The sequence below is a fragment of the Malurus melanocephalus genome, unplaced genomic scaffold, assembly GCF_030028575.1.
Source record: "Malurus melanocephalus ecotype Western Australia unplaced genomic scaffold, MMel_1.1 scaffold_117, whole genome shotgun sequence".
In the NCBI taxonomy this organism is placed as follows: Eukaryota; Metazoa; Chordata; class Aves; order Passeriformes; family Maluridae; genus Malurus; species Malurus melanocephalus.
The window spans coordinates 2,034,927-2,058,892 of NW_026623349.1; the positions used below are offsets into that span (position 1 = coordinate 2,034,927).

Here is a 23,966-nt window from a genome sequence, read left to right on the forward strand (position 1 = left end):
TGATGCAAGTTGCTTTTGAAGTCTCTTCACAGAGTAACGAGAGGTGTCTTTTATCTTTGTAACTTAATTTAAAAAATACAGATGTGATGTATTTCATGTGAATCATCAGCTTGCAGCTATTATTTAMAATCTGATTTGCCAGTATCCTCAAAATAATTTGGGATTTAGGTTCCCAGCCACCTCAGTGTCAAGGTCTGGGCAATGTTAAACTCTTTCCATGTCTGTCTGTCTAATTTGTTTCAGTTGAGGTAAGCAGATGTGTTTCACATAGTGTTTCTGTCAAGCTGGAGGGCAATTCCTAAGAGAATATGTTCTTTTAAATTTTAGAGCTCAGGACAAAGCAGCAGTTCAACTCAGTGAGCTAGAGGAAGAGATGGAGCTACGGATACAGGCTGCAGAGCATAAAGTTAAAAAGGAAGTGAGTATTTTAAATTTACAGAATTTCATAATTACCAAGCTCTCAGTGGTCTTAAGCGGGATTCGTGGCCATGTGTGGTTTTGATCCTGATGGGCTGACTCAAAACTTCTTGAGACATGGCTCGGATGTAAAGGCCATGAGTGAAACAGTGAATGATCTTAATGCTTTCCTAAAGAGGCATATCTGCTTAGGTGTAATAAACCGAGAAAAAAAAGTCTTTCCCTTCTGTGGGAACATACTGACCAAGAAGAGTTTCCTGAGACCATTTTGGAAACAGATTTGGATAAAATTATATTTCAAAACAAAATATGGAATCTAATTCTCCTAGTAAATGAATTTATGTAGAATTTGATGCTTAGGTTATTTAGTTCKCCTTTGTATATCTGCCTGGAATAATGATCTTTCTTTCATCCATTCTCTTKCAACTACATTTTAGAGAGTTACAGACTTAAGAGAGGGAAATTTTAGYAAGAGTGGTGTCAGCATCTGGGTCTCCCAAACTTGATGGGAAATTCAATCTGCTCAGGTTTTAGCAGTTTTTTCAACCTAGTTGTAGTCTATATTAAAAAGTATAAAAATCCTCTTCTTCTTACCCAGGGAAAGATAAATTAGAACCACATGGCACTGCATAATTCAAAGGAGCAAGACCAGCTGTCTGCTCTTAATTTTGAATTGCTGCTTCATTTATTTACAATAAGCCAAACTTCATAATGGGCATAAGAATCACAGTTTGTGAAAGTGTTCTAATGTGGACATAAGAAATRCATTGATTAAAACATATACTAAGGGCACAATTATTGCTCTCTAGGACACACAGTATACTGAACATCTATATGTTTGCTATGGGTTCTTTCACCAGAGTATTTGCAGAAGCAGATGCAACAAAGTGCTCTCTGCCAACTTGCTGATTATAAGTAGGGCTCACACTAAATGATATGTGAAGGTAAATGGTGTTCTGATAGATTTGCTTCAGATATTGTTTTTTTCTATACAAGAGAAAACAGCTCTCCCACACCATAAATGACTGTTGTTTTCTTAGGAACAAAATAAAATGGCATAAAAAGGTTAAAGGTATCACTCCTGAATAAAAGTTGTGGTTTAATATATTTAACTAGTGGCAGTGCAGCTCTCAGTAGAGGTACATTTTCATTTCCAGAAAAACTAAGTAGTTAATGTTTAGAAAACAATTTTTTCTCTGAAAAAAATTTTTATTCTCAAAAAATGATAAATCACTGAAAAAGCCTTGAATACTCTTTTCCACTATTTTAAAAAGATGATTGGGATGTGTGTGCTTGCTCACTCTGAGAACATCTACAGTTATGTACCAGCATTATGCAAAAGTACATCTTCCATGTATTATCAGCATCTAGTCTGTGTTCTCATACACTGCATCTAGCTATAGGTATGAAAGATGGGATGCTAAGTTGTTTCTCACAAGGCTTTTTTAATATTCACTCTCCAGTGTTCCTTGTAGCTCCTAGCTCTACATACCGCACCTACTAAAACGCCCTGAGAGTAAATGTTAAGTTATTTACTTTGTGGGAATGTACTAAGCCATTAATCTTAATGCCTGTAATCAAGGCTATTGTTTGTCAGAGTGATCTCACTCATGCCACCGGGACACCYGCCTCTGCATGAGCCACCTATCCTGTATTTTGTTTCTTCAAGGGAAGCAAATAGTTACCAAACAATACTKAGGAGTCCTATGTAGTTGGCAGCAGAAGGGGAATCAAGCTTAAATTGATTACTTTGATTATTGTTTTAACACATGAATGTCAGCATCACCTGCAGGGAAGCACTGAATTCTAAGCAAAGTCCATACCTGCTTGGTCCGTGTGTAAACTCAGCCTGTTTTGTTAGCACCACTTGTCACTGCTGCATTCTGATTTCTTGTGTCATGAARCTGAAGTCCCTGGGGAGTCACTGGAGTGTGTTAAATGCAAACTAATCTATAGCACACCACACACTATTCTTCTCATTGTGGTTGATGTAGCATCTTTCCAGAATCTGTTTTGATAAAAATAAATTTCAGAACACTGTACTTGGTTTGATACTCACACCRAGTATCATATTCGGATATTGATATTCAGACTGAATACCTGTGCTGGTTTAAAACAGTGAGAAGATTAAACTGACTCCCGTTGCCACCTTTTACACACTCTACCCATTCCAGTRATAGAGGAAACTAAGAGAGATTGTAAGTTTGAATTGCAGTTTACTGAAAAACTGCAGTTATCACAATATTAATAATAAAGAGCATACAAGGGAAAGAGAGAGAGAATTTTACTCACAAAAAGGCATTCACCACTGAACGTCCCCATGGGCAGTACTTGGCACAGTCTCTAAACACAGGCAAAATGGTGACCATTCTGATGTTGCTTGCATGTAACACCCCACCGAGGAAAACAAAGGCAGCATGGCCTGGAGGCTCCCGCAGCTCAACCTCCTCCCCTGGACCTGAAGTTATGGAAAGCAGGGACAGMCCAAAACCTGGGAAGCTAGTTTGAATAAGGAGTTGTGCTGCCAAAATGCTGACTCCAGTGGTGGTGGCAGTATTTCTGCAGTCTCTCTTGCACTCTCTCTCTCTCTCTGGGGCCACGATTGTTGCAGCAGTGCAGGTGCAGGGGTGTTCTCTCTCTGATGATTGCAGCAGTGCAGGTGCTCTCCCCGCGGCTGTGGCAGCAGCTGCAGGACAGCGGCTCTGACAGCTCCAGCAGCAGCAACAATGTCTCTATCCCATTGCCCAACAGCTGTGCAGTCCTGACTCCAGTCCAGCATACACCCTGACGTGTGCCCCAGTAAAAAATGGCACTGCYTGCTTTTCCACTCCTGGCGTTTTTCCTGCTGTGACCACACCATTGGTGTTGTGGGTGTTATTGAACAGACAGTGAATCCACCCCCTTGTCTCTGTACCTGGGACACTACCACTTGAAACTAGAGGAGCTGTTTTCTACTTTCTTTTTTGCTGACATTGGCCTGTAATGTTCCAACGCTTGCACACAAAAAAAAATTAAAACAGAAGTGAAAAAGTAACTGACATTGAGAATGTTTAGCACAGGAATTRTGAGTAAAAAACACTGAATGGACCTATGTCTTTGCCTCCACACCACCATTTCTATGACTGTTTTATAAGTGGACTGCAACCACAGAATCAGAAATCTGTGGAACTTAAGGAAGKGACAGGTTGGCAGAATGGAAAGATACATTTGTCTAAGGGAAAAGTGTGTGCTTTCCAAACTGATGGATGTATTTTTAATAAAGATTTGAAACCTGTCTCAGCTTCTAATGAGATTGAAAATATTGCAGGAGAAGCAAAAAGCTGAAGAAGCACTGAATGAGCTGAAGCGCCAGTATGATACTGAAGTTGGGGATCTTCAGGTGACGATAAAAAAACTTAAAAAGGTAAGTGAATTGAAGTCTGGTAAGTTTTTGACATGTTTTAAGAGATTTTGACCTTATGCAATACCTCCCTCAAGATGAATAATCATCATTGTAGGTTTCTAATTTAATGTGTATTAATAAATAGCATTGCAGATAATTTTTAGGTTGTTGTCATTCTGTGCTTTTGTGTTCATGCTGTGTAATTTGTTGAAGTACTTAGAAAAGGGAGCAACTGTTACCTGAATTCTGTGGCCTAACAATTTTCTAGCTCTCRGGTTGTTAATGTTGCAATTACCTAGTCTTGCATTTGGTCCATTGGAATACTCCAAGACAGTGCCGTTARGTATTTGTAGTTTATAGGTAGGGATGCAGTTGGCAACCCAGAKATAGTAATATATTTTTATATGTATTATAAATGTAGTATAATGCTTTCTAGAACCCAACTGCAATCTGATCTTTTAATTTGATACCTAGTAGTAAGGTAAACTGAAATCTCAGCTATGAATGATATTTTGGGATATTTTGTAATTTGAGTTTATTTTGACATTAGTTTTTGCTGTAAGTTTTACCAGAATTGTATCAAGCAGTGTGAATATATTTTTTAATKTTTGTATTTAAATTGCACGTAAAAGAACATTTACAGAAATGGAAATTTCTCCCAAGAATCATGAGAGCTTCTGGTACAAATACTACGTAGCTGAGTTAGTAATAATTTTTTATAAACTTTTATTTAAGTTACTGGGATACACCTGTTTATATCTTAACAGCTGGCTTCTGCGTCACTAGTTATGAATAATTTATACCTAAAGGGTGCAACATGCTCATTAATTTTTTAGAAARCCAGTAATCTTTGAAATAATGTCTACTGATACGTTTGGGGATGCTCTTAAGTTTTCAAAGCTTTGATAACTGTACAATCTTTTAAGGCTTATTTATTGTGATTTCCATAAGTYTTTTATTTTGGATCAGAGCAATCAAATAAATTAATTGTGCATTTTTTTAAAATCCTTCAAGCTGGAGGAGCAATCCAAATATGTAAATCACAAGGAAGATGTAGTTGAACTGAAAAAAAGAATACATGATATGTTACTGGTAAGAGATTATGATCATTAACATATTAGTTTACCCTCAGTGTTACTTGCTGCAATACAGATTGTTATAGTTGTGGGGATTTGCAGTGGTTTTTTTGGTTTGGGGTTTTGGGTTTTTTTTACATGTAATAGTAATAAGCTACAAAGTAAACTTCTAAAGTTATTGGTTGGTGTATGAGGTTCTTTTAAGATGGAAAAGTACCTCTTAAAATGTATACACATTCTATGCACGACATTTAGAAATGGCTTGTGATGACATTGTCCCCTTTTTGTGTAATCCAATGAAAAAAAATTGAGAAGTTCTTGCATGTTAATTTTCTGACTTCTTTGTTGATTTAGTGTTCTTTCATTCTCTTTTCCCCTCAATGCCTAATGTTATAGTGTTTCATGTTTATTTAACTTYGGTGTTTTTTATTCTACTATTATAATATATCACCATTTTGTGGAGATGACTATGACAGTTAACATCTAATAACTTTCTTTTTTGAAGGAAAACCAGAGACTTAAGAAAGATCTTTTAGAAGCACAGACAAATATAGCTTTTCTACAGAGTGAATTAGATAGYTTGAAAAGCGAGTATGCAGATCAATCTTTGAACACTGAGAGGTAAGGTGCTTTTACATGATAATATTTTCACCAAAGAAAAAAATCTGTTTTCTGATGTAGTTATTATGTAKGCAGTTGGGAACTGTTATTTTCTAAATTATGCCTTATAGGACAGGTACATGTTTGACACCATGCCATCACTACTGTTCACATTCCTTGTGAGGTTTCTGAAAGAGAAAGTTCTGGATATGATGCAAACTCCCACAATCTTGCAAGAATGTCCATTGACTTTAGTGGAACTTTATTAGGAATAAAATACTGGTACAGCATTAGGCATTTTTTTTTCCATGGCTTGCATTAACATTCTCTCATTGGGAGAATAGTTTTAGAAGACTTTTATGTCAATCTCAGCCATTTTTTTCCTAAAGTGAATGAAGGCTAGTTCTAGTTACTCATTTAAAGGAGCATAAAAGACAGTTTCATTGTGTGGTTAATTTCAGGTAATACTAATTGTATTTAAAGGAAAAAGGAGGTAGTCCCTATGGTTATTTTGTACATCTTTTATTTTTCATTCACAGTYATTGTTGAGTTGTAAGGGCAGAGATTAATGAAATTACTAAGTGATCTTAACTTTGCATAAAACTGCTGTCARCATATTTCAGCATAAATATAAACCCCAACAAAAGCAATATTGTAAAAATACAAGAAAAATATCCTGTTAAGTATAAGTTCACTTAAGTTTGGTGTTTTTTTGGTTTTTTTTTTCCAGAGACCTAGAAATTATTCGAGAGTATACTGAAGACAGRGATAATCTGGAAAGACAAATTGAAATACTTCAGTAAGTTTTTAGTCATTCATTTTTTTTATTATCAAACTTTGATCCAACATATTTGGGATAACTGTTTTTATATGAAAAAGACTGAGTTGAAATTTGGGAAAAAGTACCAAGTGAAAACACTGAAATGGCCACAATTATCATAGAAGGGTCTGTTCTCAATTTTCATAAATGTTACTGTTATATTAACTTTACTATGGTACTGACCCACTGACATTTCAGTTGGTTTCTTTTCATTTCTTCTCAGCCCCACTAACTTCCATTTCTTTCTGATAAGCTAAATATGATTTGAGTCCATCCATGCTATCATAAAAATTACCACCTGGCTCCTTTTTTTATTAGCTTTGCTTCTCCATTAAATCCATATCTTATTGTTGTCTGTAAGGTACTGTGTGCAGTGTGATACAATAGGTGCACAAATTTTTTCTTTCAGGGAGGGTCACAACAGAATAGACTATTTTGTATCTTTAGTTTATTTCCTTATCCTAAACAAATTCTTTCTTTCAAGCAGATGAATCATATTTGTCYTTAAAATCACTTCAGCAATATTTAAAGGGTAGTCATTTTGTACAGAAATGGCTGGACTAGTTCTGTTGTGGGGTTTTTATTTTGTGACCATTCCTACAGTGTCTTTTTTCCACTCAGCTGACCAGAGACAATGCTGCAGAAGTGAAAACAGGCTTCCCGGCTGCCACTGAAGGCTAAAATTCCGTGTTTTCTTCAGATAATTTGTTTGAGTATCTGTCAGTGTGTTTCTAGTTTCATGTTACTCTTTAGTGTTTACATAAAGAAAAAGAGGTGTTTTAGAAGTATTTTAAATTTTTTTTTCTTTATGAGAAGTTACATAGTTTTTTGTGTTTTCTTTAATCCTGTAAATTAAACTGTGTTTCCTTGTTAGATCAGCTAATAGAAAGTTACATGACAGCAACGATGGTTTAAGAAGTGCACTTGAAAACAGTTTCAGCAAGTACAACAGATCATTGGTATGTATTTSTGGTTTTGTTATGTTGCCTTAGAAAATGTAAGAAATTTAAATTAGTACTTCAGTATGTACTCAGAAAAAGTTTTATTTAGTGGACTCACTGTAGGAATACTCTGGTGTAGTTGAATTTTATTAGATTTTGCTTATCTTTTATGAAATAATGGAAGCTTTGTTAGAGCACAAGTGCTTTCTGAGGTGCTTTGGAAAGTAATAATTTTTTTAATATGCTGTTATATTTAATGAGGTGAATAAATCATCAGTTTCTCTTGTACTAAGAAAATGTGTTTGTACTGTGTATGTGGGAGTGCCCTACCGTTGATAACACACTGAGAAAACTACCCTTTTTTAGTGGCAAGGTCTTAGCCTAACTTTTGTCCCGRCAAGTCACTGGGAAAATGAATAGCAGGGATTAGTGGTAGAGACCTTTTTCAGACCCTTTTGGGCTTTCAGAACTCCATGGGAGTCTCTTGTAACAAATGTCACCTGACATCCTCCAGTCTAGAGAAAGGAAGGCTTAAAAGTAATGAAAAATCTACACTACACTGACATTTTGCTATCATGTGATACCTGTTGAATTCTTAAAACTAATGATTGGGTGGCATGGGGAAAGCAGATAGATTTTTTAGAAGGATGGGACCAGAATAATGGGTCCACAAGGACAATACTGGTCAGGAAGGAGTAAACTAGGGCTCAGGTCRCTGCCTATATCTGGTATTCCATGCCAATAAACATGCATGCTTTTTACTGATACAAGTTAGCAGAGGTTCACTACAGATGCAACAATAGATACCCTTTCCTACTGTCATGCCTGGAAATATGAATGAGCATATTACAGAGAAGACAGAGGGAGCTGTTCTCCGTGAATAAATGCATGGAAGCACAGCAGAATGTACAAAACACTTTATCACATGCTATCAGTTGGGATCTTTCTTTATATATCTCAAGAGCTAGGAGGCAGCTTTACTGAAAGTGGCTCAGCCAGTGACACTTCTGTTTCCTTTTAAGTAGTCATCATGTCATGTTCTGAATACTATTTTTCAAAGCTTAGCATTTCAGAGTCTTCAGRCATAGTCAATGAAATCATWCACTTGGAATTTCTGYTGTCTTTTGTGGTTGAATGTGTCTAGTAGGTTCAGTATAAAGGCAGTGGTGAAGCCTAAATGCTATAGATAGGCCTTTAGATGCTATAATAGGCCTTTAGACCCGTGTTCATATCTGAAGAATGAAGTTTAACTAAATGTAAGTAACTAAATACGTATATCTATAATGTATAAAAATATACATTAAATACATGCAACTTGTTTTTTTCTCAGCAAGTCTCAATACTTGCACTGTGTTTGACGAAGTTAATATGCATTTGTTACGTATCTCTTGCAGCGGCTAGCAAACACCTCACCAGGAAGTACCATTTCCAGAAGCAGTCCTAAATTTAATGGTGAACATTCTCCTTTAAACCCACGTTATGACAGGTAAGCAAGGCTTGATTTTGTTACTTTGAAAATGACTTGTCTTAGAAGAGCATATTACTGTTAAGTAAGAGAGAATAGTTCTGTTTGATTTAGAAGTAATGTGTGACTATTGTCATCCAAAGTATAGTGAAATCMATAGGAATCTTTTCAACGACTTCATAAAGCTCAGGAAAACCCTTTCCAATGTAAGCCATAAACTTATGGAGAGTTCAGACAGCCTCTTGTTTGGTCTTGGACTGTTTTGATTCTAGTTTGATTCTCATTCTCTTTGTGTTCAAGAAACTATAAAACTCTTTTGAGGGCTTCTGTTAGCCTTACTGTGTACTTGAGAAAGAAAATGTTTTTGTTTTTATGTTCAGCTTGTCTGCCTTTTGTCCCTTKTTTCCCTTTTCTTGACACACACTGACTTGCAAGAGTAGTGAATGCACTTGGATATTGTACTCTTACTTGGGTAAGAGTACAAAACCAGTAAGTTATCTATGTGCAAATATTAAATGGTCACAGGAATTTGTTTTTCTACTTACTGGATACAGGTCATTGATCAGAACTTCCTCATATCATTACAGAGACTCACTGAAGACCCTGGGCATTGAAGTCAACCCGGAGTGCTAGCAATCATGCTATGCTTTCTCACATAGCTTTTTAAACACTTAGATATCTGTCAGTAAAAATGTGTGTCCTTACTCAATGGATAGATTATTTTGTCTTTTTCTTTCAATGATACTCCAAACCATAAAGAGATCTCTGATGGAGGTCTTAGTGGTCTGTGTTTTATATTTTGATGAGAGAACAATATCTTGGATAGGGATTAAACTGGTTTCTGCTTCACACTTGTAATRTCCCCTTTTGTTCAGTAGTGTTGCTCTTATTTTGAGATTATGTCACTCTCCATGTGACATGTGTTTGCTGGCTGTAAAGTTTTGCTTGTCACAAGCTGTTTCCTTCTTCTGAATGCACATAAACCCAAATCTCTGCTGTTGGACCCTCTGCACATTTTTAGAGGCACTCACTCTAAGTTGTATATTACATTGTGTAATTTTCTGAGAGAACTAAAACCTCTCTGGAGACTTAGTGATGTCATTTTCTATGAATATTTATTAGTGCCTGCCACATGGTGCAATCCTTGCATTTCCACAAAAGTGAGAAATACAAGCTACTGTAGAAAAAAGTTTGTGTGGTAGGAAAAAAGCTTACTCCTAATAGGTGTGACTTGATTTTGATACTTGATAGTATCCAAAGACAGAAAGAGATGTGAATGTCCCAAAACCTGTTTGTTTCCAGTGCTTTGTCTCCTGACATCAGGTCAGCATTAAGATGTACTGGTTTGCATACTAACATGTTTTAAGCAATTTGTCCTAAAAGGTATGATTTTTCTTTTTTTTTTTTTTTTTTTATCTGTAAGGTTCAAATAGCTTTAAGCATATATGAAATTCCCAGCATTGAGTTCATGGTTCAGTGGAGCTGAAAATTGGCTACTAAAGAGCTTTATTTCAGGGAATGTCTGACAAGCTTAACTTTGTTATAGCATGCACTCTTCCTCAGTATTTTAGTGATTTAGTATAGGCTAGTAGATGCATGAATACAAAGARCATGTGTGCTTTGATATTCTACTGCAATGATCCCATGCATTTATGTGATTATTCATTAGCCTGAAAGGGTGTAAATTAGATGGTTCTAAGTGTTGTGAATGGGACAAAGATGCGTCTGTCACCCCCATTTGGCCAGTTGTAGGGAGGAATTAGACTTGGTAAGAACTTTAAAATTTGGTGATTTTCTCCAGTGTACTCTCCTTTGTTGTGCCATCACTCAGGGAGCCCCTCTGGGAGCAAGCTGTTATTAAAAGGATTGATGATGACCTTGTCTATTTCAGCAGCTCAGTTCATCACATCCATTCCCAACAGGGCTAAGCCAGACTTGCTCTCTRCTGCGACTCGGAGACCTTCTCTGCCTCGCTTTAGTTGGTGCCTGTCCCTGTCTTACTGCYGGAGCACAATAATTATTGTAGCCATTGTAAACCTTTTTATCAGATCATTTATTTTAAGATTCACTGAATTAACCTTTCTTTTCTGTATTTTTGTTTACAYAAATAAGCCCTATTTTTTTTGCTGTAAGCCATACTGGCATTGCTGCATTCATTAAAGTATTTTTATTTATTACCACATCCAGGAGGAAAGAAAAAGACTTTTGAAGAAAGTTTGAGGGAAAAGAGAGGAMTTATGTGTAAAACTTTAGCTTTTGCATAGCCTACCAAACTGTAARAAAATTTTTCAGTGACTTTTCCACAGAACTGATCTCCTGAACTTGGCTACTCCCTTTTTATATTTATGGCTGCTCCTTGTTGGCATGTGTGCCTCTGTGAGCAAATGCATTCATTTAAATGAGATACAGTATGTCAAGGTCATTTTGTGTCTTAGAATAGGCCAAAATTTGCTAACCCATCATACATCATTTTCTGCTTTTGATGTCTTCATAGTGCATCACCTTCCTGAATGATTTTTAAATGGGCTTTTTTAAATTAAAGAATAGGCGTAATTACTGAGAGTTAGAAAGTCATMATCAGTAGCATAGATTAAATAATTAAATAATGGAATCTGAGCATCCCAAGGCATATGATTCAGAAAGACATATGATTGAGACAGAAATCCTTTATAAAGCCTTTACATGTGTCTTAATATTAGCATTTCTAAGAACTGACTATTCCAAATGGGCTCAGATTTTATTGGAAAGGACAATTGTGAAATAATTTTTTTTTTCCCCTCCAATATTTTCCTACTAGGTCGTCTCATTCATCTTGTGTCGATGAAGATTACGATTCTTTAGCCCTTTGTGATCCTATGCAAAGGATAAACTGTGAAGTTGACAGCTTACCTGAGAGCTGTTTTGACAGTGGTTTGTCTACCCTGAGAGATTCAAATGARTATGATTCAGAAGTGGAATACAGGCATCAAAGGATTTATCAAAGGTCAAACTGTATGCAAGAAGGCTTTGGTGGTGATGCTTCTGATACAGATGTAAGTGCCAGATTTACTCGTTCTCTGAGAAAGATCTTTAACTGGAGAGAAAATTAGCTTCCTGTTTTTAAAAYAAAATGGATCTTTGTCTGCCAGCCAGTTAAAACTAAGTATTTGGGCCATATGCATTTAAATGAAATTAGTGAAWTTTTTTTTGAGAATGTGTAAATAGTTAGTTCTCTTTTTTTTACATTTTTGGATACTTTTTGACGTAATAACTTCATGTTTTAAGTTTATATGATATTTGAAGGTTGTTAAACAATATACAGAAAGTGGCTCCTTTTCTAATGACAAAAATCAGATAGATGTCAAATAGGTTCCCATTCACTTCCTTTTACTATGCTGTGGCAGTGGAGAAAAAAGAATGTATGAGTAAGAATACTGTCAATGTGCACATTGACTTCCACGCAGTCTCGGAGAATTAAAAAATCTAAGAAGGTGTTACTGTGTCCATTTCTATTGTTGGTATTGTTCCTATTGAAAGAGTTACTGATAGCAAGGCTAGTATCAAGCACAGCAGCACGTTTTATAAGGCAAATAATTTGCTATGCATTTAGTAGACATTAATGTCTGTGGAGACTTTGCTCTGAGTAGTGTTGATTACAGCTGCGCTGTACTTAATTTAGTTTGAGTAGTAATAGCATAGAGAGTGATGCGTCTGGGGAAGTTCTTAATGTTTGCAAAATACGATTTGAAATAAAGTGTATATTATAGCTATGTTTTAAGCTGAAATTTTTGTATAGACATTAATTTACTTTATCAGAAAGAGTACTGAAAGAATGTATGCCCAACAGTAAACATGTTAAAAGACAAAATGTAGATTATAATAAACAGCAAAAATGAATAAGAGCAGAATAATCACAGATTATTCTGATCAGAATTGCACAGCTATATCTAGTCATTTATCTCTATTTAATCCAAACTGTTAAAATGTTTTGATCAGTATTAGCTGTGCCTTTGCAAAAAAACATACTTTTCTCACCAGAGAACTAACTTACACTTCCAGGTTCCAGAAATCAGGGATGAAGAAGAGTACAGTCCTGCTAACAGCACTGTAGTTTTAGACTGGAAACCCTCACGACCAGTTAGTCGAAGCAGCTCCGTTGCTTCAACAAGGAAATACATATCTGCTCTCACCCCTCAGGTAACCAGTTTTCAGGGGAAAATGGAAAACAGTGATGCAGAGATTTTTTTAAATGAGTTGTTATAGAGGGATTCTTTTTATTTTCAGTCAGATGCAACTGAATGTGCTCCAAAATACCCCAGTTCAGAGAAGGCTTATAAGATTGTTCTTGCTGGAGATGCAGCAGTGGGAAAATCCAGTTTCCTAATGAGACTTTGCAAGAATGAATTTCGAGGCAACACCAGTGCAACTCTGGGTATAGTTGGTGTTCTTCTTAAAATACTGGAATGAATTCCATTGTTATTTTGCAGTAAAGTGGACGAAAAGCTTCCCTTTGTGACTGCTTGCTAGGGTTTCCATACAGCAAGTWTCTTAGGCTGTGATATCTAATGGAGTGTTAAAGCTTAGTTGTAACAGCTGTTTGTAGTGGGCAATAGGGTACTGGTCTAATTCAGTTTTTCTTTACAAGCCTCTTTCTGAACAACACAAAGTGACAGAAAAAGAATTTCAGTGTGTGGAATATTTCAGTGTGTGATGAACCTTTGCATTTTTCATTTCTTATTTTTTCAAYTCTTCCTTCTTTCCTTAGTATTTCCTACTATCCTTGATGTCTTTCATACTATTTTTTGTCACGATTTCTTCAAAGGGTTATTGAACCTTTGGTTTAAATACAGCTGGAAAGATTTCTRACTGATTTCTTGTGTATATTAGTATAGCTGTCAGCTAACAAACTTGTCCTAATGATTCTAAAAACTGAATTTTGCCTTCTAACCAAATTGTAGTTATATATTTGTTTTATTACCTCTGAGTCAGGAGTTTTGTTCTAATTCATCTCTTTCTTCCTTGGTGTCTGAAACAATGTTTTGAAAACATTTTCACTTCTTTCACAGGTAAAACTGTTTAGCAAAATAAAGCAGAGAGAGACCTTAGTTGTTTTTCAGAATGCAAATTTTATCAATGCTTCTGGGAAAAGACAAATTAAATACATTAATGTGATTTTTGCAGTTCAAAAATATGTGCATGACTGATTGAAATCTCATAGCCTATTAAAAGAGATTAATTTTGGAAAAAACGGTTGTATATAGCCCATATATTTTAATTTTCTGTGGTTTTTTTAAGATTATTGATGGTTTTCATTAGATTGTACACATGATTCTTTTCAGGTGTGGATTTTCAAATGAAAAGGCTAATTGTGGATGGAGAACCTACAGTGTTACAACTCTGGGACACAGCTGGGCAGGAGAGGTTAGTGAGCCTCTGCACTTACCTAATTTGAATCCTTTTTTTTGTAAAAGTTKTTTGACTCTTTTCATCTAGGTGAAAAATCCATTAATTGTATGATCCTTATGTAAATATCTATAAACATACCCAGTTTTTCTCCATTGATACCCCAAGACAGGTGGAGTGTTTATATGTTAGTATTGGTAATGCTTGCGGTGATCTTTTCTCTGTATAGAGAGAAATTGTTGAGGTTCACCACAGAATGAATTTATAAAGTTCAAGTGTCCCTCTTTGGCGATACAGAAAGATGGAGTAGGTGCACATAGTTTCTTGTAATTTTAATCTCTAGCTTTCTTTGTGCTTATACATCTCTATTTTTAAGCAGGCTTTTTCTTAGAGATTCCCTTCCTCCCCTTCTATTCTTTTCCTTGAAAATCATGGTCCTGATTTGCATYGTATTTATTTTGTATATAGAAATGTCTTGCCAAAGACTTTAGAATTCTGCCAAAAGTATCTTTGCAGATTGGTGGATATGTATCTAAGAGCCTTCAAATTCTTGTGTAAATTTCACTGAAACTCCTATGACATCTTTTCTTGAAGGCCATTACTTCTTTACTGCCAGCCTTTGASGTTTATTAAGAGGTCAGTCCAGCACCGTCGAAGTTTAATATGTTAATTGATCAAGGTTTGTGTTGGGCTGTATGTGTTTACTTTTATCTGAGTGCATGATTGTATGAAGTAACTAGGTAGGGGTCCAATCATATGCCTCCCACAGAATACATTTRTGAAGAATATTTTAATATCCAATGTAAATACCTAGCTACTGTACCTTGGTAAGCAGATTGCRTAAAGTTTGGGACAAAAATGACTGTAATTGATAATGAAGTCCTGGAAGAGTTCTACTGGTTTCCTGTCTTTTTCAAAGGAAATCAAGTAAGCCAATCTGTTTAGGAAGTTACATGTGGGTGAATTGTRGAATGATAGAACCATTGAAGCTGGAATAGACCTCTAAGCTCATGGAGTCCAGCTTTTAACCCAGGACTGCTGAGTTTAYGACTAAAACACGTCCCACATGCCCCATCCACACATGCCTATTGAACRCTTCAGGAATCGAGATTGTGCCACTTCCCTGGATTGCTCATTCCAATGCCTGACCACTCTTTCAGAGAAGAAATTTTTCCTATTACCTAATGCAAACCTCGAGTGGTGCAATTTGAGACAAGATTATCTCTAAAAGAAACACGGTAGATTGTTTTGATACACAAAGTACTGATTGTGGTTTAGGACAAAATTCTGTTAATCCTTAAGGRGCATTGGTAGGCCTGCATCAGCAGTTTTCAAGAACTCATCATGTTGGAAAGAATTGTACTCACTAGTGAAATTAAATAATGCTGTGTTCTTAATGATGTTGAACTGAAATATTTATTGGTAATATGGTATTATACAAATCTTTTTTTCTTTTTCTGGAAGATTTCGAAGTATTGCTAAATCATACTTCAGAAGAGCAGATGGTGTCTTACTACTGTATGATGTAACATGTGAAAAAAGCTTTATTAATGTGAGAGAATGGGTGGATATGATTGAGGTAAGACCCTTAAATATATACACCGTATAAGCTATGTTTCACTGCATTGTTAGCCTTATTATTTATTAAATTTTATCAATTGTAAATTGTAATTATCCAGACTACAGGCTTTCACAGAAATAAAAGGTACACGGAAATCCTAAATTGTATCCTGACATACTCGGTTAGAATTCAATGATAGATCTTTTTGTGTTAGAGGATGTTGTGTAGTCATACTCTTCCCATTCACTTCCTTTTGAAATGACCATGCCGCATATTTCAAATAACCTTCTCGTTGATGGCTTGAGTATTCCTTGGGAGTCTATATTCCAATATATTAGATTGTGTAGATTAGCTGTAGATCAAGTGAATTTTCTGGTATTTCTTTCTTCTTGTACTTCTTGTTTGTTTAYTTGAATATGAATTTGCATTTAGTGCAAGGGGTTTTTCTCTTATGCTGGCAGTGCTTAGTAGGAGGGAAAGTGGCAAGCAAAATATTTATTTCATCTTCTGTGAAAACATTTTGTTTTAATCATGGTATAGGAGTTGGTTACTTTTCCCATAGTAATTTTATCATGCAGCATTTGGATGCAGTAACCATTAGATTAACTTAACACTTTAAATTCCTTGCTGGGAAACAGGGCTAATGGGAATGGAAGCACATCTTTGCAGGCTGATAGTTCAACTGACTGCTTACATTTTGAGTGGTTTATAAAAAGCTCTAACCACAGCTTCCATAATTTGTCAGTTTTTTTGTATTAGTGAGCAAGACTCTGTGGCAAGGAAATTGGTATGGCATCATGATGTTAGCCACTTCTTTATATTCTGAGTTTTCTAGCAATAAGGAAATAAAATTCTCTTTATAGGATGCAACTCATGAGAATATTCCAATTATGATGGTGGGAAACAAGGCAGATCTTCGTCAAGCTTTTACAGARCAAGGGCAAAAATGTGTGCCTATAAACTATGGAGAAAAGCTGGCCATGGTAAGGTCTAGTAGTACTTCATTGATATAAAATGGTCTTAGGAATTTTAATCTGAAAACCATGTAGGAAATTAGTAAACAAAAGTAATTTTCTGGTCATTTTTCCAAGTTGAGTCCTGAGGATTCATGGCTACTTTTCATTAAACTATTGTGTTTTGATGGTGTTTGCTGGGTTGAATCACATCTCAGTGTCTGCTGAGCTGAAATTCATTATTGGCTGTGAAAGACTTCTCAAGTCTTTTTCGTAAAAAAGTGGATGCACAGAAGACTGAGTTTTTCTGCTGCCGAATAGAAGTTGCTAGTTCAAATATGAAGCACACTGTTCTGTCCAGCTTCTAAATGGARTATTTTAATCTTCAAGAGACTACTTCGTATTCTTGCCACATGTGCAGAAGGAAAAATGGAATTCTCTGCCGTAAATAGAAATGTGGACAAGTTTTTTGCATGTATTTTTGTGGTGGATAAGAGATGCACAAATCCTGTATTTTGTAGAATAATAGAGAGAATATTAAGGGTTTGAGTGGCTGAATGCTTGCACAATTGATTGGTTAAACTGGGGCAGATGCCATGTCTGTTACTTACAGAATGATTTTGGTTAACCTAGAATAACCAGCTGCTGTAGTTTGAGTAACTAACAAGTTAGAATAAGTAACCTGTCCTGGCAACTGTCCTGCTATTCTGCAGTTATGTGGATAAGAAGAGCGAGTTTGGACATTAAGCTTGTAATGTTTTTTAATCAGTTTATAAATTTGGAATATACTGAATATAAACCAGACATAATTAAAAAACAATTACTGTTTTATTTCACAGTACYAAAGTGAATATGTTGAACAATGAAGAGCACTAGAAGAAATCCTGTTCATTTAAATATGTCATGATTCTTTGTGTTATTCAGGAAACGACCTGTAATTAAATAATACTTGTTCACAAGGGAACMATCTCAGATCAGTTAGCTTAACACTTTATTTTTACTCACAGACTTATAATGCATTATTCTGTGAAACAAGTGCTAAAGATGGAGCTAATATTGTAGAAGCAGTTCTTCATCTTGCTCGGTAAGTAACTTTGTTTCTATTTTCGCAGAAACACATGTGAGTACATTTTATAAAAAGAACATCGTATGTGAATATACATACAAAGATACACACAGTTTTGAAATTGTGTCAACATTATAAAAAATTGAAAAAGAATACTCTGTTAAATCATGATAGATAAATGCAAGATGGGATTTATTCTCAGTTTAATGAAGTAGCGTTTCTGCTTGAAAATGTTACAAAGCTGTCTCAGTAATTAATATTTAAATTAGGACTCTGTTATGGAGGTCACAATTTTAAAACCTGTTTGCTATATGAATTTTAATTGTACATGGATTTTCTTTCTTAAGTATTTCATAATTTATTTTGAAATGTAATAATTCCATGTATAATTATTTTTTAATTCTTTCACACATATTCTATTCATTTTTTTAATGACCCATTCTGATTATTCATATTTTCTTTGATGTCCCCATGTCTAAATTATTTAGATAAAAATTCTGTCTATGTTMATTTAGCACCCTAGTATTTCTGTGATAATGTGTGAGCCAAATACTACAATTGTACTAACATTTTTGGTTAAAATATAATTTTGAAAGACTRGTGATCTGTAATCCATAATCAGTCATATGTGCACAGCTTTTAAATTTGCATTTATAAAAAACATCCAACTATGTGCATTTTTTCTGTGAAAGTGAATTTATGATTGAAACTGATGTTATTTAATTTTGTATTTTGAGCTGTGGACATGCTCTTTTTCTATGGCAAAATACTGAAGCAAATAAATATTCTCAAAAAAAGGTAAGTCAGAATATTAGGGAGTTACTAGATATTAGAAAAAATTATATTTTTATCACTATGATTTGTGCAGAAATATCAGTGACTCCCAAATTGGAAACTTGTGAGACCTGTTGATTCTGTGCTAAATTCCATGGTATTAGCCATGCCATAGATGGTGACAAACTCTGCAACATATAGTGGGAGAAATGGAAGAGTGAGCATGAGCAGAATTATGTTAATTGAGTCAATTTACTGTTTGGTTATGGTTTTTTTACAGCGAAGTGCGAAAACGAAGTGATAATCAAGATGATACAAGATCAGTAACCAATCTGGCTGGGACACCTGTCAAAAAGTCAACACTCACAAAAAACTGTTGCAATGTTTAAATGACAATTAAGTTTTCTCACCTAAATAACTTGTCTATTTGAAAAAGCCCAAGCCTACAACCAAACCAAAATAGTTCAGTWATGTTTTCTTTTTATCATGGATTTATAAATTTGTATATTTAGAAATTACACATAATGTTCAAAATCCAGACTCTACTCTCTGTTCATTCATACTTGTGAACTTACTTCACCCCATAGACTCTGGTTTCACTTTTCTAAAGTAACATAATTCAATTAAATGAGTTCAGAATCAAGGCTACAGTAGTTGCTACATACAATATTGTAATATATATTATTGTTTCTACCTTCATGTTTCTTTTATTTTCAGTATTTCATGTATACAGAACTGTGTAATATCCAGTCAATATCACACAGATAAAGAAAATATCACAATATRCCAGTGTAATATCACACAGGTAAAGAAAAAATTATGGCTTCAATTAATTTAATCTCTTTTTGATCATATCTGCTTATCTAGTTTTTGAGTGCCTTAAGTATAAGTTGATGAAACATTTATTAAAATTTCAAACCATTAAATGGTTGCCTAGGTCCAAGTAATCCCTGAGTTTACAGGAACCAGAGTTGTCTTTGTTGGGAGAAGACCGTGGCAGGTGCATGGTGTTCTGTTGTAGTTTCTCAAGAGCTGGCTAGTTAGAATGTATTTAATTTTGTGTGTTGAGGTTTGRTTAACAACTGAGAACTAAACTTTACATCTGATCCTGCACAGCTCAGAGGTAAAAGAAACATTTGTYTGGACTATTTCAGTTCAAAATTCCAGACAGAATGAAACACCTGTGATATGTATGATGGCTGAAATGAGTAAATGATCCAATATCTGCCTGTTTTACCAATCCAATATGAGATTGGTATTACTGAGTGATAGGAGTTGTAATTTTTCTCTTGTTTTTCAAATACCTTATATTCAGTGAGTAAATGAAAGATTGTAATAATACACAGTAGTCTGATTTAATGGATATTTTTAAATGCATTAAGTTTTGAATCTGCAGGTGAAAAGAATTGCTGCACATGCACAAACATTTGTACAAACTGTTCATTAAAAGAGAAACCTGKGATGAACAGCAACCGCTTACAGTAATGAGAGCACCTTCACCTGATTTTACAAAAGTTGTGAGAAACTCAGCAGGAGGTGGTAGCTTTAGGTGTCCGCATCTCTAAATAAACAGAGTTGTTATTGCTTAAAATAGTTCCCAAGAGTTCCATAGTGTAGTAAAAAATTATGGGCATTAATACAACTAGCAGTCATAATCCAGTCAAAATGGGGTAGGACCTTTTCAGAGCCAGCAAACTTGTCTCCTGTTTCCATTAGTAAAACATTTCCAGGCTGAAGCCTAGTTCAGTAAATCAAAYTTGGATAAAGTTTTATCAGCTGATGGAAAACCCATACAACTAACAGCTGTTGCTGCTGCACTGTTTGAACTCTATATTGCTTGTACTGTGTTATCTCTTACATAAAATATGGAGTTCAGAGAAACAGGATATTCATAATTTTTAAAAAAAGGTTTAAACTAGGAAAAGTAATGTTTTAAGGTATCCTTTCAAACCTCTAATCAGAGCAACTATATATACTTCTATATATATTCTATACTTATCAGAAAAGTTTTTAAYAAGAGGGAGAAGTCTAATGCCAGAATGAGTAAGACATTTTATTTCACTGTGTAGTAGGTCAGCCTTAGAAGACAAAATATGTTTGGTGGGKTTTTTTTTAAGTACTAAGAGAATCTTCATATGCTACCTAATTCTTTGCAGTAGACTTCAGGGTCATAGCATCTTATTACAAGCTGTGCAGGAGGCCTCACTGTAGTTCTGAGGCTTATTTGGTGCAGAGAATTAAAGACACTCAGATGTATCAGGAATATGCCTAATCACATACATATTATTTGATGTTAACCCTATATTATTAAAAAAAAAACCCAAACAAATTAACTCTTCAATTAGCTTATTTGAGGAGAAAAGCCACATTAGCTGATGGTATTGATGAGGGCCTCTTCTCTGTTCTTTGTGTGCAAGCCCTTCCCTCTGCCCATATTGAAAGAAATGGAAGAAAAATTAATTTGGGATGTGTTTGCAGATAATTCTTCCTACATTGTAGGAGAAGAGAGGAAGATGATCCAATGCCTGGTTTCTGAAGTGTGAGCCTTCAACATTGTAGGCATTTACATTTTCTCAGGATAGGAAGGTCATGATTATAAGCTGTTACTTACATTCCAAAATATTTCTCCTTCAATGTTGTTAACTTGGACTGGGGGTCAATGTTCTATATGTGTGTCCTGAGCTACTGTGTTTGACCAGCTCTGTGGTCTTGGTCTGCAGTGAAGGAGGTGAAATATTTGCCTAAACCTTGACACACCTGCATGAGCAAAGTGGCTGGGTACAGAGAATCACTTGAAGTTCCTTGCAGGAAGTATTTCTGGCAGTGGTTTTGTCCAACCTCCCAAGGACCCAAGCAGAGATGGACTTTTGCCAGCCCTAGATTGGGTTATCTGTGGGTTTGGCTACCCAGCCTGTGAAAATGCTCCAAGACRGAAGTTCTGCAACCATTCTGGTTCCCACACTTGTCCTCGTTTTCTGGATAAACATTTCTCTTCATGCCCAGCCTCAGTTTCCCAAGTGCCTAGAAATTTATAATGGTTCTCCCTCATTATCTCATCTCTTGCTGTTAACTAGAACTTGATGACAGAGTGGAGCTTGGTGACTCCACTATCCACTAGTGTAACAACGTCAGGAATATTTCTTGCAAATGTGGCTTCCACGTCCTGGAATTGGCGGCACTTGTGCATGTGTAGTAATTGCTTTCATATCTAATATTTTTATCATACAGAGGGTGCCATGTGAATATCCATGCTTGTAGAGAGTCTGATTGAAGGATGTGAGTTCAGGGACCTGCTTTCACACCTGTTTTTCTCTCTSTACAGGCCACTGATATTTTGAGTAYTTTTTCATATATTTTAATGACTGAAATCTATTTTACAATATTTAGCCAAATGATATAACCTGAATCAATTTATTAAGCTCTGTATCATGTAAAGCAACTTTAATTTGAATCAGTGTTGTTTTTTKAAATAAGGTTCAGGGTTGAAGATTGTTAACTGTTAACAAAATTTCACCTTGGAGTAATGTTATGATCAATGTTTAGGTGACTTTAAAAGCACAACTTAATGGGGATATAGCTATAGCTCAGTTGGAACTTGTTTTAGAAGTCCTGTGATGGTTATCTCYATCATGTCTTGAATGTTCACATAACACCATGTTGAATTCRTTTTAAAGCAAAAGAACTTGGAAAAATATTTAAATCTAGAAATTAAAGCATGTATTTATTTATACATGGAAATAATGCATATTTTTTTCTGTTGTTTTGCTTTAAAAGGTTTCCTACCTTCCCTTCAACCTAAAAGGTAAAATGTCAWACATCAGCTTTATGCTTTGACATGGTTGCACTATTGTCCTTTGAATGTTTTTATGGTTTTAGRTAGTACATAAGAACTATTAATTTAATCGCACAAGTTTATTTTTTTAGTTAGTGGAAGTGTTCCCTTAATACATGTATTTATTTGAAAAGGAAAGGTTTTTATGGTTTTCCTCAGGATTTGTAAATAAATTATTTTTATTCAGTTGACATGGAAGCATTATTTTTTCCTGTATTTTTAACCCTTTTTAATTATAATGTATTACATATTTCTGAGGCAATAATTTCTGAGACATGCTCCAAAACTATTTTGATGACGGAAGTTCTTGTAACCACTTTATGCCTGTTTAGCATATACTAGTGGCTTAATGAGACAAGCTGCTGCTTCCAAGTTCTGTTGTGGCCTTACATGGCTGAAGTATTTTTCTGTGTAACTCCTTTTGTATTGACTAGAAAATCCTCCATTAGAAAAAAAAAAAATCACAGTTATAAATCTGTAGAGAATGTTTAAATGTACTTTAAGGAAAATATCTATAGGCCACTCCTACAAGGAAATCGTGCAGTACCTGTGCCTACATGCAGATCTCCAAATAAAGTAATGGGCTCTKTGCTAGTGCAGGAAATCCATATATAGATCGTTTTAAAGAGGTTTTCTCTTTTTTCCCCTATCTGCTGCTATACAGCAATGCTAGGTAGCATTTTASGTAAAAATACTGCAGTTAAAGTTCCCCAAATCATAAACCAAAGGAAGAAATATATTCATATAGTCATGGTACTACATTATATTATAAATAAACATATTTCCAAATGTTTCTAGCTGTATCAAATAATTATGAAAATGGACCAATATCTCATGTACAATTCCAATGGCCTTTTCCACTACCTCTGCCATACTTGGTACATGAAATCTTCTCAGTAACCCTGRCTGGGCTACTTACGAATTAGATAAGTTTTTAGAGCATGAATTATTTTATTATTTCTCTTCCACTCTATTACTACGAGTCCRTGTCTTTTCTTATTGGTATCCTTAGGACTGGTAATATCAATATTCATCATTACTAATTTTCTAAAACCAGTTTTTTTGAGAAAACTTGCTGTAAAAGAAAATTTGACTCAATATGTGAAGTGTTACTGAGTTTGTACAAAGAAGTCCTTTTTCTACAATTCTGCTCCTTAAGTTATGGCACCAGATAGCTGGACTGATAGAAAGTTAGTCACTGAGTGGCTGAGTAACAAATAAAAGCTGTGGCGGTTTCCCAAAGAATATAAAAGGAAGTATGTAAAACAAAAGTGTATTTTCATACTAGTATGCGGAAGAAATTGTGTCCATTGTGTGTTCATTTAATAAAAGTCTGTATATTCTCTAAATAAGGTTCTAAATTTTGAGAAGTTTTTAAAAAATTTTATATTGTTTACAAGCAAAACTAGTGTTTATGCAGCTTTTTCCTCTTTAAACAACAGATCATTTACTGTAATTTTGTATATAAATGTCTAAAACTTACACCTTTCCTGTATTACAGATTGCTGTATAATAAAAGGTACTTCAGTAGCCATTTTTCTTTGCTGTGTTTTCTTTTTGTCAATGCTTATGAGCAGCAGTCCAGCATAGCATCTGTGACCTGTCAGCTTAATCTTGTTATGGTTCACCAACTTCTGCAGCCAGTTGCATGCAAGAGTGGTGCACCAGCCACTGGTATCTGGCTGCCTCCAAATTTT

The 23,966-nt window shown here is 35.1% G+C and overlaps 1 protein-coding gene across 1 annotated transcript in view; it reads left to right on the forward strand.

The window, feature by feature from the left end:
* The window catches only part of RASEF (RAS and EF-hand domain containing), a 35,252-nt gene extending 11,496 nt beyond the window's left edge, over positions 1-23,756 (forward strand). Inside the window, exons 3-17 of the mRNA XM_057370036.1 lie at positions 328-418; positions 3,725-3,820; positions 4,814-4,891; positions 5,381-5,496; positions 6,206-6,274; positions 7,170-7,254; positions 8,631-8,722; positions 11,499-11,733; positions 12,740-12,877; positions 12,965-13,112; positions 14,020-14,101; positions 15,548-15,662; positions 16,508-16,627; positions 17,605-17,681; positions 18,718-23,756. Coding sequence (XP_057226019.1) covers positions 328-418; positions 3,725-3,820; positions 4,814-4,891; positions 5,381-5,496; positions 6,206-6,274; positions 7,170-7,254; positions 8,631-8,722; positions 11,499-11,733; positions 12,740-12,877; positions 12,965-13,112; positions 14,020-14,101; positions 15,548-15,662; positions 16,508-16,627; positions 17,605-17,681; positions 18,718-18,826 — 1,651 coding nt within the window. The 3' untranslated portion in view covers positions 18,827-23,756. The remainder of the gene's footprint in view (positions 1-327; positions 419-3,724; positions 3,821-4,813; positions 4,892-5,380; positions 5,497-6,205; positions 6,275-7,169; positions 7,255-8,630; positions 8,723-11,498; positions 11,734-12,739; positions 12,878-12,964; positions 13,113-14,019; positions 14,102-15,547; positions 15,663-16,507; positions 16,628-17,604; positions 17,682-18,717) is intronic.
* Positions 23,757-23,966: the final 210 nt, after the last annotated feature.